The following is a 16,429-nucleotide window of genomic DNA, read 5'->3' as shown; positions in this document are numbered from 1 at the left end:
GTGACTTTACAAAAAAACCAAGCCCAAAGTCACGGCTAATAAGCAGACCTGGCAACCCTGCGGCTTGTCCTCCTCACATTTCTTCCGTCCTCCTGCGTGCTGACGTGGGACGTATCCCGCCTCTCATTGGCTGATGCTCTTTGTCAGTCGTGTCACACCTCTCCAGTTTTCTAGCATGCCAGATATCCAGTCCCAGTCGCAGACGAGGGGACGACTTGCTCGTAGCCTTGTTCACACATGAGGACTCGTCGTGGCAGACTATCTGCTGACTAACCTCCGACTCAAGGTGGCTCTCAAGATCTTCTGCGACGTCAAAATGGCGGTGAAAATCGTGTAATGTGAACTAGGCTTTCCAGCAAAGCATGCATATGAGTGTATGTGTGTCACGTGTGTGTATCCCACTGACTAGCTTGTCCTGTGCCACTCAGCACTGTGCCCATACAGTGGCTACTGCTGATAACAGTGATGGCATCGCTGCAAAAGCGTAATGCCCGCTTTTGCACTCCTCACTGTTGCCGTCGTTAGTGCTGTTTGTGCTGTTAGCATCGTTAGCTGCTGGCCGGCCAACTCAGCCGCCTCTATGTTGAGAACCGTGTGCAGACAATCCTGGCTCAGACTTTGAGTCATAAGATATGCTCCTTTAAGTATATAAAAATCACTTCTTTTTCCATGTCGATGGAGTAGTTTAGCATTTCAGTACTGCACTTCCACAAAGAAAGGGGCCTTTCAAGAGACAGATAAAAAAATAAATTGTCAAAGTTGCTGGAGAAAAGGCCGAGATATCCTGACTTTTTAGTCCCTACTACAGGTCAAGTCCCAACATCCTACATTTCCCATAAAGTAATTTAATTGCATATTTCATCAGACCTTCCCTGCCTGTTAAATGCCCACATCTTTCAAACTCTGTGCCCCTAGTTTATGATGTATGTGTTCTGTCAAATATTTGACATCTTAAGCAGAACATAAAACATTTTTATTAGACTTCCGGAAGCCCCCTCCAAAATGATCTCTGTACTCTGTGTAAAAGATTGGGCGGAGTGCCCCTTTAAAACAGCAACAACAGCATTTAATGACTATATTTCAGTCTGCAGTAATGACCCGCTGCACACTGAAACACTTAAAAGCTGTTGAAACAGTAACCTAGATGTCTTTAAGTCACATTTAGCCTGTTTTTTTTATCTTGTGACCTGCATATTGGGCATGTACACTGAAACACATCAAGATGAAGTCATGGATATTGTGTCTATACCCAATGACTCACTGACCAACTTCTCTCTTCTTGAACCCCACTCAGAGCTCCAGCCCTCAGAGCATCTCAAGGTAGAAAGCTCCATCTGGCTGCCGCTCAACGTGGTCTCCAATGGCAACGCCTCCAGCAGCTCACAGGCTGTCGGCGTGACCAAGATTGCCAAGTCGGTCATCGCCCCTCTGGCCCAGCAGCACGTCTCTGTCTTCATGCTCTCCACTTACCAGACCGACTTCATCCTGGTGAGCCCCGTCTACTTCACTCTCTTTACTTTTTCAGCCTTTTGCTGCGCTCCAGTCTCATCAGTGTTCACAACTATCTTGTAAAATGGAAGAGGCACAGTCAGCTGCTCACTGTTGTATAATTTAAAGACATCTGGAGCAATTTCTCAAACTCTCTAAGTGTATCAAAACTCCTCTCCTTTCACCTACTGAGCTCTGCCAGACAAAAGAAGCCAGTGTCGGCATTTTGTCCACTCACCAATTTTGCAGTTAAGGAATTAATTCCAGACAGAGCTGAGGGCACTAAAAAGTTAGTTGATATATTACATGCAAAAGTGTTAAGTGGGCGAAAATAGGTAACGCCTTGACAGACGTTTGTGTCAGCAAGTATATTAATGGTCGACGTGCCGGTTGAGCTCAAGTGTTCCCTTAAAGTGAGCCTGTGTTGTCTGAAAGGACATGATGTATGCTCACCTTGTATTGCAAATAAACTCGCTGTACACAACATATTTATGTTCCACATCTGTCCTGTGTAGGTGAGAGAGAAAGACCTGTCTGTCGTCATCAGCACTCTGGAGGAGGAGTTCAACATCTACAAGGAGGTGGGAGGAGAGTCTGTCCCTATGCATTGTCAGGATGTTTCCAACGGACTCCAGAAGAACGGCAAAGAAGGTAGAGGTCTGGATTAATATGCATGAGTTCACTCACCTCTCAGGATGAAGTTAAGGTCCTCTGGCGCCACCTGCAGGTTCTTTGTAGCAAGTGTAAGGATTTAATCATCACATAGGAAGTGTTTTACTAACAATGGTGTCTGCAAGTCCTTAGAATTTTATAAATGTAAGGCTTTAAACATCATTTAATAGTCTTAAATTTGAATTTGTGAGGTTTTAAATGCCACAAATATTTAATCTAATATAGCCATATTTTACAGTGTGTCACACTTGAATCCATTTGAGTCCGTTTGAATCACTCTGTGCCGCCTCTCTAAATCCAGAGGTTTTGCGAGTCCGTGAACACAGCGCAGAACTCTTCATGAGTTCTTTCTTTCCTCAGCAGCAGTTTGTGGAGTTAAAGTCGCAGGGTGAATGATTGATCAGAGCTGATCAGATCAGATCGATAGATGAGAGGAGCAGCTGCTGCAGAGGCGACTGAAAGCAAACTGTTAGACCCAGCGCAATGAACAGTTGTTTTCACTTTCACTGTGTCTGACATTCAGCCGTCTGTGCCCAGAGTGTGCTCTGTTGTGCAATGAATTACCGAACAGTAGACCTATATATCTTCCAACAGCGCTCCTAATAAACAGTCCAGATGTTGTCATAGCAGCCCGGGACAAGAGCAGCAAGTCATACAGTTAGAGTAATACAAAATAAAAGAACACAATAACCCATTACAACACAAGATAACAACAATAAAAAACAGGAAAATGAGATGTATATAAAATAAACAGTGTGCTGAAATTGAAAGAAGCCTTTTTTGAACAGATAACTTTTAAGAAGCGATTTAAAAGATGTCACTGATTCAGGAAGCCTCAGATCCTCAGGCAGGGAGCTCCAGCTGAGGGGCCTTAACCACAAAAGCTCGATTACTTTTATTTTGAGCCGGGACTGAGGAACAGCCAACAGAGCCCTGTCTGAGGATCTGAAGCTACGACCCGGCTCATAGGGGAGCAGCATCTCAGCAATGTAGCTCGGGGGCTGAGCCATGAAGTGCTTTAAAAGTGATCAGTAAAATCTTAAAATCTATTCTAAAACTGACTGGTGACCAGTGAAGAGAGGCTAAAACACATCTGATGTGGTCATATTTTCTTGTGTTTGTTAGTTAAGCTGAGAAGCTGCATTTCGCACCCAGGAAATGAAAGCAGGGATGACCTTCTTAAGATCATGTTGAGAGAGTGGATCTGATTTTGGAGGTGCTTCTTAATTGATAGAAGGAGGACTGGACAACGCTTGTAATTTGTTTTTCAGAGGAGAGGCCACTGTCAAATATCACACCAAGGTTTTCAACTGCAGGTTTGACATTTGCAGAGAGGAGGCCGAGATGGTTTTGTAGAATAGTGATGGATTTGGGAGGACCGAAGAGGATTATTTCTGATTTACTGTCATTTAACCGGAGGAGGTTTTGGGACATTCAGCACTTTATGTCAGACAGACAGGATTAAAACTGCCTTCTTTACTGACACTGACAAGTGTCTGATATTTTTAGACACCCTGCTGAAAACACAGTCACAGGTCATAAGTCAGACACATGAGTTGTTTCTCTGGGACTGAGGGCGTTACTCAGGTAGTGCAGTGACACAGCTTCAATACAAAGTGTAAAAAGTGTTCTTTAGAAAACTAGTCTAAGAAACCGAGAAACTTGAGTAACAGCATGAGTCATTTTTCTGCAGAAGCTCCTGTGACATTCAGGCCTGGATAACATTAATGTAACTACACAGCTTTAATTTGAATGTAAGGAAGAAAGGACATTAACAGACACAGCACGAGCAAGTTTAGAGTCTGAACATGAAAATGCTGCATGTACATTTTATAAACAGTGTTAAATGCATCATGTTAAGTCAGTATTTTTGTGTTTAAACGGACATAAGGGGAAGCTGTGTGCCATTATGATGCGTAAAATGAAGTATGTAGGTTATTTATAGCAGGAGGAACCTGCTGTGTTTAACAATGTTTGCCTTAAACAAACATCGCAGTATATGACATTATATAAAGAAACAATGCAGACAGGCTGGGCCCACACCAGGGTTCATAAACATGAAGGAACATTGAAGCTGCAATGAATTACCATGTCCTTTACAGGAAGTTATTTTAACCTCACCATGAAGCACAGAACGTGCTGTACGCAGAGAGCAGTACATGCTGAATGACTTCCACCCTTATACAGTCTTTCATATCTTTGCATCTTTGAGATGTTGTCTCAGAGACGTGTGTTTTTTTAACTCGACATACGTCAGGCTAGTTTGGAAATCTGTCATTCTGTGGGCACAATAGTGATATAAACGCAGCTCTTAATTCACTGCTTTCACCTGCAATGCTGAACAAGAAGGTTAAAATAAAGTTGGGAAAACCTCCTCTGTGGTAGAACACTGCTAACTCAATTTATGGATTAAAGGCCGTAACATAGATTATGAAACATGAGTGTCAATCCAGTAAAAATATGTCCATATATCCACTTAGAAACCAGAAAAAAGTCACAACTTACCAGAGAATTATATCTGCTTCTAATAATTTTTTTTTTGTATTAAAATAATCCAGTGAAAGTTCCTAAAAAAAAAAATCATATTTCTATAAATCTATTTTCTGTTTTAATCAATAAAAAATATTTAAAAAAAGATCTAGAGTTAAAGAAAAATACGCACAGTACATCTGTTCTTAATGCTGTCATCTGAAAAACACGTCCATCTCAGATGTTCTTACAAACTAACACCGTCCTCTCTCTTCCAGCCATCCATCCTACAGTTCACCCGGTGCTGATCCCCCAGAACCAGTTCTGTGTGATGTCTCTGGACCCGGACACGCTGCCGTCCATCGCCACCACGCTCATTGACGTCCTCTTTTATTCCAACAGGTGAGACGCTTGCTCACACTGCTGCAGTACCTCTGGAGAACACAAGGTGGCAGCACATGATCCAAATTAGACCTCAGTGCACTGGGGTTTTACACTGAATGTGGCAGATTGTCAAACAGATGATTAGTTCACATCAGTTCACTTGTGAAAATACACACTGACCTTTTTCACATATGTATGTGATAGATATTGTGAACATAGAGGATCATCATGCAGGCGAATATCTGCTCTTGCTTTCATTTTTTTAGGGTTAGAATCAAAATTATTTTTTTTATTTTTTTTAATCCAAGAACTTAACTTTAAAAGATCACAGAGAGAGAAAGGCATAGTAAAAGGTTAACTTAAATTACTTAAATTACAAAATATGATAAATTGTAAGTGGAAAATTAAATAAAAAATAAAGATAAATAAAATGAATTCAAATTAAAAAAAATTATATTTTTAAAATTAATATAATTAAAAATAATAAAAAATAAACTGTCTGCCCTACCCTGGACTTAAAAGCATTTGGCCACATGTCCTAAATACGGTGTAATTATGATATAAAGCCAAATCATATCAAACAGGGGTGTCAAACATTTGGCCTGTGGGCCAGAACCGGCCCACCAAAGGGTCCCTGCACTTATTTTTCTTGAGACATCTCAGGCTGTTCATCTGTTTTGTAAAAGGATGAATGTCTACAACATGTACTTGTAATTCTTTCCAAACAAAAAGGGAAAATATTGGAGCTGATTGTACTTATAGGTCATTATGGGATGGTTTTATCAGCGGCCGAACTGAGTTTCCTCCGTGGGGTAGCTGGGCTCAGCATTCGAGATAGGGTAAAGAGCTCGGACATCCGGAGGGAGCTCAGAGTAGAGCCGCTGCTCCTTCTCATAGAAAAGGGTCAGTTGGGGTGGTTCAGGCATCTGATCAGGATCCTCCTGGGTGCCTCCTGTTAGAGGTATTTCGGGCACGTCCCACTGGTAGGAGGCCCCGGGGCAGACCCAGAAAACACTGGAGGGATTATATATCTCATCTGGCCTTGGAACACGTTGGGGTCCCCCAGGAGGAGCCGGAAAGTGTTGCTGGGAAGAGGGACGTCTGGGGTGCTTTGCTTGGCCTGCTGCCCCCGCGACCCGGCCCTGGATGAGCGGATGAAAATGGATGGATGGTTTATTGGTCCAGCCCATCTGAAATTGGGCTGCATGTGGCGCATGGACTAAAATGAGTTTGACACACCTTATATAAGATACATAATTCAAAAGTTATCATAGTGTTTTTATTCTTTTAGAATAACTGTTCTCTCTGTCACGGCTTTTTCCTCTGTCTTGATAAGTGTTTCTAATGTGTGACTTCATGTATTATTCTAATATAGATTGCCTCTTTCAAATCAATGCTTCTGAGGACCTTTGTCTGTAATGTCTCACCAAATGTGTCTCTTCCTCTCTAGTCCCAAAGAGGATGCACAGTCGTCTCCCAGCCAGGACCTGGACTGTATCAAGTTCTTCTCCTTCTCCCTCATCGATGGCTACATCTCATTGGTGATGGACACTGAGGCTCAGAGACAGTAAGGATTCCTGCACTGGCTCAGTCCAAGTTTGACACCCTTATAATGTACAGCGAAATGCTGGGATGGCACAAACAATTGATTTGACCTCCACACTGTCAGCAGTGTGATGGGAGCTGTTATTGGAAGCTTCTCAGGTACATCTTACCTCAGTACTGCTGTTGTTGACAGCTGCATTTGAACCACAACAGCTCTGTCATGACACTTGCCAATTTTAACCCTTTTTGGCCTTGTTACAGCAGTTTACCTCAGTTTACGTCATTGTTGCTCTTTCACTGTTGCGTCGCTCCTTTGAAGTGGTTGCATTGTGCACATCTCTTAGCTTTTATCCGGCGTTAGCTGGAAGAGGGTTTTCCCCTGTCCGTCTCTGATAAGATTTTATGTGCGTTTGACTTGGTTTGCTTGGTAGAAAACACTGCTGGATCTCTGTGCTTCAGGTTTCCTGCTGATCTTCTCTTCACCAGCTCTTCCGGGGAGCTGTGGAGAATGGTGCGTATTGGGGGACAACCGCTGGGCTTTGGTAAGGATGCTTTCTTTTAAATACCTCAACATGTAGTGATTTACTGTGTATACAGGGAAGAGAGCATCAGTCACATGGTACAGTCACACCTGCTTACGGAAGTGCTTTGTCGTCTGTCTGGTGCCATAAATCAGATCAGAAATGGTCCAACTCCTACCAGATATGTTTGCAATCTAAACAGTCTGTGTACCTATCAGACTTAGCAAGCTAATAACATCTTTTCTATGGTCTATTAAAAATGTCTCAGTGATTTGTGCTGCCATTATCTGCTGGTGACAGAGATGGTGACAGACACTGTGTCTACTGTACAAACACAGGCAGACAGACTTTAATTCACTGTAACATGTGACTGGGTCGCTCTGTGAAATGTTATAAATCAGTGTGTGTCTGTGTAACATCTAATAATGTTAATAAAGTCCTCATTTTACAAAGATGTATTTGCAGGTGTGTTAATTTTTATTGGTTTTCAGCCTTAATGTTGACGCAGGTGTGATTTTAAATTTTTATTTATTTATTTATTTATTTTTTGATAATTCATTTTGTAATAACTAATTTATTACTTTGTCAGTTGAGGTGTAAACTACTTAAAGGATTGGATAGTTTGTGTTAGAATATGTGAACCAGTGGGACCACCAATAACATCACTTCTATAGTCTTGTGTTTTTCCATTGCAGTCCATAGTATGTTAGCTTCAGCTGTTCTCACTGGTGGTGAGAGCGCCATCTAGTGGGACATGGGGCTGCCAATTGGTCAGATAGGATGGAGTGTTTTTTGTTTGTTTGTTTGCTTTTTTGTAATTTACAAAGATAGTTATATTCATATTTAAAAATGCTCAAGAATTCACATTAAAAAAGTTAAATTAAAATGCATAAATTCAGTGAGCAGTTACATTTGAATATCACCACAGCACATCAGGGACAGGGTTCCTACGGTCATGAACAACTTGGATTAGTCATCCATCCATCCATTTTCAGCCGCCTATCTGAAGCCAGGTCACAGTGGCAGCAGGTTTAACAAAGTATTCCAGACGTCCCTCTCCCCAGCAACACTTTCCAGCTCCTCCTGGGTGACTGCTGGAATAGTCGCGGAATTTCAAATCTTATTTTCCAGGCCTGGAAAAGTAATAAAATTAGTTAAAGCCTTGAAACTTTTGGAAAAGTTACAGAATTTTGATGTGTGTATTGAAACTAACTATCCCAGTTTTCCTCTGTGGATAACCTCTTACATAGTGTAACAAAATGGCAAATTTATTTTCTATAGGCTAGTTGCCAGTGTAACATAGCTCCTAATATGCACCAGTGTGCGACAACGTTTTGTTGACCATCACGTACATTTCTTTATTTTATGCCTACGTTCCATCTCTCCCTCCTGGTATTGCAGCTGGCAGGAATTTTGTTTGAACAGAGTTTGAAACTGATGTTTGAATAAGAGAAAAAATAATGTTATACATACACACATAGTCACGTGATTAAATATGAGGGGTTATGAATTCCAAAGTTTCTGTTTCACCACTGCAACTTCTGTAGTACTGCATTTTTGAGATGCCACGATTTTCGTTTTATACATTGTGAATGGTCAATGAAATTGTGTTATGGGCCCTTGAAAAGTCATGCAACAGTTTTAAAATTTTGTCCAAAAAAATGTGTGGAAACCAAGTAGAGGAAAACATGTTTTGCCGCTTTCAACTAGCTGATGTCTCTTTGGATGCAGTGATACAAACTTGATTGGTTTTGAAACAAAAAGGTGATGTGGGAGAGACGCTGCACCAGTAAAAGCTCTAAAGCAGGGGTGTTTAATGTATGGTACAGGGGCCAGACCACACCTACCAAGGGGTCCGTACAGGCCCACTGGATGACTTTGCACACCTAATAGTGATGCGCTTGTGAAGGTTAAGAGGTGACAGATTTAAGGAGCACGTTAAACAGCGAGTAGCTGTCTTCATGCAAAATGCTGCTTCAGAGGTTTTTCCACCCTGACCAGAATACAGTTATCTGAAAAAGCACTGCATACTTATTGTGGTCATATATTAATTATAATGAATATTGTGCAATCAGGAGCTTCAGTACAAAAGAATCTGTATTAGATGTCTATCTTAAAACAATATTGGTGAAACCCTGCTGCTGAGGCACTGCCAAAACTTTTGATTTGTAAATGGTTTGTAAGGTAGGGGACAGCTTAACCTGCTCCCTCAATAGCTTACACTTTGAACTGGTGTGGAAGGAGCAGAAATGTATAGAAAAGTGCACATGTAATGACAATTGGACTTATTCTTCTGAAGATACCACAGGCTGTTTGTCATCTGTTTTGTTAATGGATGAGCATTTTTATAATGTACTTCTTTAAATTTACAAAGGAAACATTTGGATGTGTTTGTTATTTACAGGATATTATGCAGTGGTTTTACTGGTCCAGCCCCCATGCGATCAATCAATCAATCAATCAATTTTATTTATAAAGCCCAATATCACAAATCACAATTTGCCTCAGAGGGCTTTACAGCATATGACATCCCTCTGTCCTTAGGACCCTCGCAGCGGATAAGGAAAAGCTCCCCCAAAAAAAACCTTTAACGGGGGGGAAAAATCAAATCGGACTGTATGTGGCCCATCACTAGGGCTGCAACGATTAGTCGACTAATTGATGACTAATCGACTATTAAAATAATCGGTGACTATTTTAGTAGTCGACTAATCAGTTTGAGTCATTTTTCATAGAGAAGTTCAATAAAAGTACCTCAAAATACTCTTATTGCAGCTTCTTACGTTCAAATATTGGCAGCTTTACTATGGAGTTAGATTTGTGTCTTTATTATATGCGAGAAAATAAATGATATGAGAGAAAAAAAAAATATTTGAGAGAAAAAGTTTTCACACTGATAGCAAAAAATAATAATATTTGAGACTAAAAAAGGTTTTGAGAGAAAGTTTTTTGTCATAGAATATAAAAAAGAATAATTTGAGATTTAAATAATGATTTGAAAATGATATGAATGATATGGGAAAAAAAACTCTCAAAAATTGTTTCTCTCAAAACATTTTTCCTCTCTCTCTCAAAACCTAAGTCTTTGCTCTCATGTCAGGATTTTGCTTTCGCTGCGAAAATAATGTCATCCATCATTCTATGACAAAATACTTTCTCTCAAAACTTTTTTTAGTCTCAAATATTATTATTTATTATATGACATAATTTTGGGGGTTGGGAGAGACAGACAGACATTTTTCAACATTTTAACACATTTTCGAAAAAATGATTAGTCGATTAATCGAAAAAATAATCGACAGATTAGTCAACAGTGAAAATAATCATTAGTTGCAGCCCTGCCCATCACCTAAAATGAGTGTGACACCCCTGCTCCAAAGCATGTGGTGATGAAATATGACTCTGAATCAGACTCATAATGACAGTGAAGGGTGAGGGGAAGCACTATAGTTATTGTGGTCATTACAGCTGACAGTTGCAAAACACATGTTATGTTTTTTTATTTTTTGTTTTTTCATTTATTTGTGAAGGTGGTCCTTGGATATTTCTGAACAATTAGAAGTGGATTAATACAAAGCAAACCTAACACGAAATGGAAATCTGTTAACTTTGGCTCATAAGACTTGTTAATGGTTGTCATACTCTCTGTTTCTTCAGATGAATGTGGTATCGTGGCCCAGATATCTCAGCCTCTGGCCGACAGCGACATCTCTGCCTATTACATTAGCACCTTCAGCTTCGACCATGCTCTGGTGAGTCCAACACAACATTAGTCAGGCCAGCACTGTTGTTGTCATGGAAGTCAAAACTTCAACACATTTGTCACGCCAGAAACAGTTACTCTTAGCCCACTTATTTTAGGATTTCAGGTTTGGTTCTTGCTTCATGGTGTGGGAGATGGAGACAGATAAAGACCACGCTTATGTCACATTAACCAGCATTCCTGTGACGTTCGGTCATGAGCAAAGTTTGAAGGCAGGTGGTTTTAAATCAGTTTGAGGGTGTTTTCACTCGGAGGTTTGGAAAGTGAATCAAATCATTTTGCAGATTTTTTTTTATTTTTTTTATAAAATGAGTCCACCCAGATATCTTTTTAGAAATTAAAGCATCTTATGTCGTTTTGACTCTTTGCCTAAAACATGTCTGTTTGTGTTAACACATTGTTGATTTGTTTCAAGACATATTTAATTGTGGACATTATTTGTACATTATGGCCGAGAGAAGATTTTATTGAACGATTTTAACTATAATAAAAGTTTCCACAATGAAGACGTTCTAATGTATCAGATTGGGTTTAGTTTTTAATGCATATCCTGATGTAAAAATCTTTCTCAGCCTGAACTAATGTCACTAACTCTTGCTTATATCACTGTTTTGTGGTGTTTGTAAATATACAAATTTATCTTTTATATGAAGCTGACACTCCACACAGTCGGCACACGGCTTCCTGATCTCTGTATTGACTTTACCACACAGCGGTTGATTGGCTGCCACCTTAGTCACCATCTCCTGCCACTTATATCATCTTTACCAAGAAAACTTTATCTGTGCGTTTGTTTGCTGTTACCCAGAAACTTATCGCAGAAAGTCTTTCACTGAGTGAATCAGCAAAGCCGGCGACCTAAACTGGAGGAGACTATTATCTCTTCAAATTATCAATCATACCTGAGGCGTCGACTGTATTGTGTATTGGTGTATTGGTTTCGGCTTCACTTATCTCAAAGCCCTGAATACATGAGTCTGACATTTTCAAGTCATTTTACCCTTATCCTTAACTTAATTTTTGGGTCAGAGGGAAGGGTTTTCACAGAAGAAATGAACCACAAACCATTTGGCGCCGGTGAGGCATTAAAAAAAAGCCCTGTGACTGTTTGCACGCAATTCTCTTTACATTACAAAGTGCTAAGTAGTCATACAACCTTCTAGTCTGAGATATTTGGGCTGTTCAATCAGCGTAATCACCAAAAACTGAGCAAAGATTAACAAAAAGAAGGATGAATAAGGATGAGCCTAGTCATGGCGCTGAATCTGGGGGTATTCCACCTCTATATTCATATATATATGTTATGGTTCTATTTACACAATACTTTGGAAATGAGTGTTTAACACACTTTCAGAGCTTTATTATGCAATATAGCGTGTCATTGAGCTTAACATAACCATTAAGTGCCCTAGTCATACAAGGTCATTGCACTTAATCATTGTCATGGAATTACTATTACTGGAACCTTGTAAACCGGAGTAGGGTTGGCGTAAATCACAAACCAACCTAATAATAGCAAATTCTTTTGACAAAAAATAAAGTAGCTGTGACATCAATTGGGCTTCCGTTGGTACACTTCTTGTAAATAAGCGCAATCAGGGGAAACGATCTCTGCAAGATGCATGGAAAGCATGAAGACGTACATACAAATAAGGTGGTATAACTAACGTATGTGCTATTACGAAGTTTGTGATGCAAACACAAAATACTAGTCACATTTCATATTTGAAATGTAAGTTGTTTTTTTTAAATCCACCACTCTATCTATTTGCAACCAGTTACACCAAAAACACACCAAGCAGCGGCAAGGTGCGACGCACAGGCATGTTCACGTGTTTCAGGCAGGAAGAAATTCTTTGTAACACAGGTCAAGATGTCACAGGAGTCATAGGACTGTTTATTAATTAGCTGCAGGTATTCTCAAGCTGCAATTTTCAGCTTAAACTGTGCCTGAATTTTAGTTTGGCCGTACTTTGCAGCAGAATCAAACGGCTGCAGCTCAGAGCGGTTGCTACAGCTTTCCATAGACCACGCATGGCAGCTCACCGCAGGCCGCACTTCACTGCTGCTTGGTGTGTTTTCAGCTTTAAGGTGTTATTCGTTTGTCTTGTAGTAACCGTCTTTTCATAATGCAATCCATAATCCATTACCCATAATTATGGGTGTGCAACATCATCTCGTTCACAATAATACCAGTATGATTTTTAGTATCATATGAAAAATTCATTTCATGATACTCATTTGGACTTGTTGACATATTGACATCATACTGTACAACAAGCATGACTGAAAGCAAAATTATTACAGACTCCGCGCTGGTTCCAAAAAGAGGAGCAGCTTCAGTAGTGTGGAATAAACTGTGGCGTCCTGAATGTTTTATGAACAGCCCTGGACTTCTCAGACTCATTTAGTGACTTACCGCTCAGAGGGAACTCATTCAGCGGGTCCTCTGGCAGCAGCACTGCGTATCTTCCTCTCTTCCCTCGCCGTGCGCACACAGGAGTTGGTTTCCTCAAGTGATTTTGTCATAAACCTCGCGGCTCGACAAAAATACTCCATATATGTGAATGTGCAGCAGTTCTGGTATCATAACCGCCTGTCACAGGTTACAATCACCTGTTGATTTATATATATATATAGATCGCAGGGTACATTTTTTTTGTATCTGGGAGCTGTTTAAATGTGTAATTTGTGGTAGATTTGATTTTGTTGAACTATTAATGTTGTAACAGAATCTGAATCTCACTCTGAGTTACTGTTGTTGTTCACAAACTAAAGAAATCAGAGATCATTGTTTAGTTTTTACTGCATATTTAAAGGCAAACTGTAAAACTATATCACTGATTTTGTTGCAATTCTTAAATTAATAATAATAATATATCACAAAAATAGCCTGAAATATCATGATATTATTTTAGGGCCATATCGCCCTTATTATGGATAAGGGTATCCATAATCCAGTTTTGCTTGAACAGCCAGCACAGTTAAGTGTATATAAAGAGGAAGAATGAAAAGGATGCAAGTCATTTGGAAAGCTCTCGATCAAGTAGTTGCAACAGAAACAGTTGAGGACATTTCCTAAAGTGGAGTGGAACAAAGCTGCAACATGTGAAAGAACTTGTGCAGACGGCATGATGTGAGGTCACTGTGCAGGTCATATTTTAATTAGTCACTGAAATAATCACAATCATTTTATCTTTAATGATATTTTGGGGAAATTCCAGTTAGTGACAAAGAATGCCACGGAAATACTGCATCTGTTATCGTTAACATTCATTTTAATAGTGAGGTGTTTGGACTTGAAAACTAGTATTTTATTGGTTGTAGTGTGTGAGTTCTGACAAAGACTATTTCCCATATTAGGCAGGGAAAATGCACTCCTTTTACACCAAAAAGGAAAAATGGAAGAAACATTGATAGAGGTCACAAACTGGGAACCCTGCTCTGGGGCTGGTGGGTCCACTGAGAAAATGGCAAAAAAGCAAAATACCAGTCTGGTTTTCCTACTTTGGTGATATATTTGATTGTTATAAGTTGCTTATCTCTTATCACTTGTCTCATTTTTACAAAAATAGTTCTTGATATGTATTGTGGCATCTAAAAACCACAATTTTTCATTTCACAGAATGAGTGTGCCATGTGGAGTGCCACAAGGCTCAATGCTTGGTCCATTATTTTCTTGAATTTTCAGTTATGTAGACGTCACCCAACTCTATATTTGTCTTTTGTTCCTGATTGTATCTAGGCCTGGGCGATATGGACAAAAATTCATATCTCATTATTTACAGGCTGACTGGCAATACATGATATATATCTCAGTATTTTCTATGAAATGGGCTCCATGTTTTCAGTTGCAAATCAAAGCCACATTTTAAATGTCACAAACACTTTTATAAAAGCAGACTGTGATCAAAATATAAGGCAAAGACGGGGATTTTTCTCCTGTCTGAAAATATACAGCTGCACAACATGTAAATGAAAATGATAAAAAATAAATAGCAGGGCTGTACATTAACTTTTTGCACTGGAGCTACAGAGGTTTAAAGGTTTCAAGTAGGCCTAAATGAATTGGAGTTTGGAACAATTAAAAATCACTGTGGGGGGAGTTAAAAAGTAATTTTCCATCTGTTGGCCTGTCAAATGAATCTAGTGCTGGAAAATGATATGAATATTTTTATTTATTTAGGCTATTAATCTTATTAATGCACAGAGCATCAACAGAGAGATAGAGGGAGGGAAGGAGCGAGAGACACTTTGTCCACGTTATACAAGTCTCGTATATGAATGTATGAATGTACAGTGTATTGCAACTTGACCCTATATTGATCTCTAATTGAATGCTAATGGTGTTCCTTGTTGGATGGGTAAATAGGTAACTGTATGTCAACACCTTTACCATAGCAACTTTATAAAGTGGTAATATGTTGTGTTTCCAGCTTGCTCCGCTGCCCCCAGCTGGCCAGAAAATGGACTAACACTGCTTTAACTTTATTTTACTATGTTCTAGGTCCCCGAGGAGGACATTGTGAGCGTGACAGGCATGCTCCAGCATCAGAGGAAAGAACCAGCCGCTAGTTGATTTTTGAAGACCCGTCTGAGCTGGATGATCCTGGCTCAATGTGCCGCCCCTCACTCCAGCTCCAGTGGCCAAGGGTGGCAGGCCAGCGGGAAAGGAGGCTAACCCTGTGCCTAGACTAGCACTGCATCGCCAGCAGTATTAACTACTATGAACTTGCCATGAACACCAGAAGCGCTTCTTTGCAGTGTGCATACAGTTTGTCTGTGAGGCCTCCTGTCTTACCTATCTGAGGCGGGATGCACTGAGCCCCAGGGGGCCCACAAGCTCACACATGCACATCAAAATGCACAATCACTCCTAAACATATACACATCCAGACACACACACTCGCACATACAAATTCGAAAGCACAAAACCAGACATATGATAGACTTTTTTTTCTAATGCAGAATTTGAGCTCTTGTGGTCTGAAGTTGTTTATAATATTATTTCGCTGCAAACAACAGAACACACTCACATACATTTTCACCAATGCTACAAACACACAACTCAGTCTTCCAGTAATGTTTATATCATAAACTGTCACAATTTTTTTTGTTTAACTGAAAGCGTGAAGCTTGAAATGCAAGACAGTTGTGCGAACATGGATCTTACATTAATTTTCATGCAAAAGAAAACTGAAAATTTCTACTTTTTGAAACAGGGCTCACTCGTTTTGGTTTGAGGAGAATGTGTAGGTAGTTCTTGTTTGTTAAAACTACTACAAATGCTGTGTCAGGTAGGACAGTAGGCTCGGTCAGTGTTTCTGTTTTTTAAGAGGTCATCATTTCTCTACCGTAGTATTACCCAAGGTCAATAACACTACGTCTTATTTTTGTTATTTGCACAATAAACTTTTGATTTAGCTTATATCCCTTAGATGTTTTTTTTCTTTGGTACAACTTTTGTACAATTTGAAGTAAAAGTATTCTGTAAACATTTGTAATTTTTTGTGCTGCTTCATTCACTAAAGAGTATTGAAAACAGGTTCTCTCTGTTGATGTCTCAGCATGACCCAGTAACATTTTT

The 16,429-nt window shown here is 39.8% G+C and overlaps 1 protein-coding gene across 1 annotated transcript in view; it reads left to right on the top strand.

The window, feature by feature from the left end:
• Positions 1 to 16,386, top strand: part of castor1 (cytosolic arginine sensor for mTORC1 subunit 1) — a 32,890-nt gene extending 16,504 nt beyond the window's left edge. Inside the window, exons 3-9 of the mRNA XM_050050651.1 lie at positions 1,295 to 1,488; positions 2,004 to 2,139; positions 4,908 to 5,031; positions 6,464 to 6,580; positions 7,018 to 7,100; positions 10,737 to 10,831; positions 15,350 to 16,386. Coding sequence (XP_049906608.1) covers positions 1,295 to 1,488; positions 2,004 to 2,139; positions 4,908 to 5,031; positions 6,464 to 6,580; positions 7,018 to 7,100; positions 10,737 to 10,831; positions 15,350 to 15,421 — 821 coding nt within the window. The 3' untranslated portion in view covers positions 15,422 to 16,386. The remainder of the gene's footprint in view (positions 1 to 1,294; positions 1,489 to 2,003; positions 2,140 to 4,907; positions 5,032 to 6,463; positions 6,581 to 7,017; positions 7,101 to 10,736; positions 10,832 to 15,349) is intronic.
• The last annotated feature ends 43 nt before the right edge of the window (positions 16,387 to 16,429 follow it).

The sequence above is a fragment of the Epinephelus moara genome, chromosome 8, assembly GCF_006386435.1.
Source record: "Epinephelus moara isolate mb chromosome 8, YSFRI_EMoa_1.0, whole genome shotgun sequence".
Taxonomy (NCBI): domain Eukaryota; kingdom Metazoa; phylum Chordata; class Actinopteri; order Perciformes; family Serranidae; genus Epinephelus; species Epinephelus moara.
The sequence above is the reverse complement of the archived record's forward strand: the minus strand, read 5'-3'. Positions and strand labels throughout refer to the sequence as shown.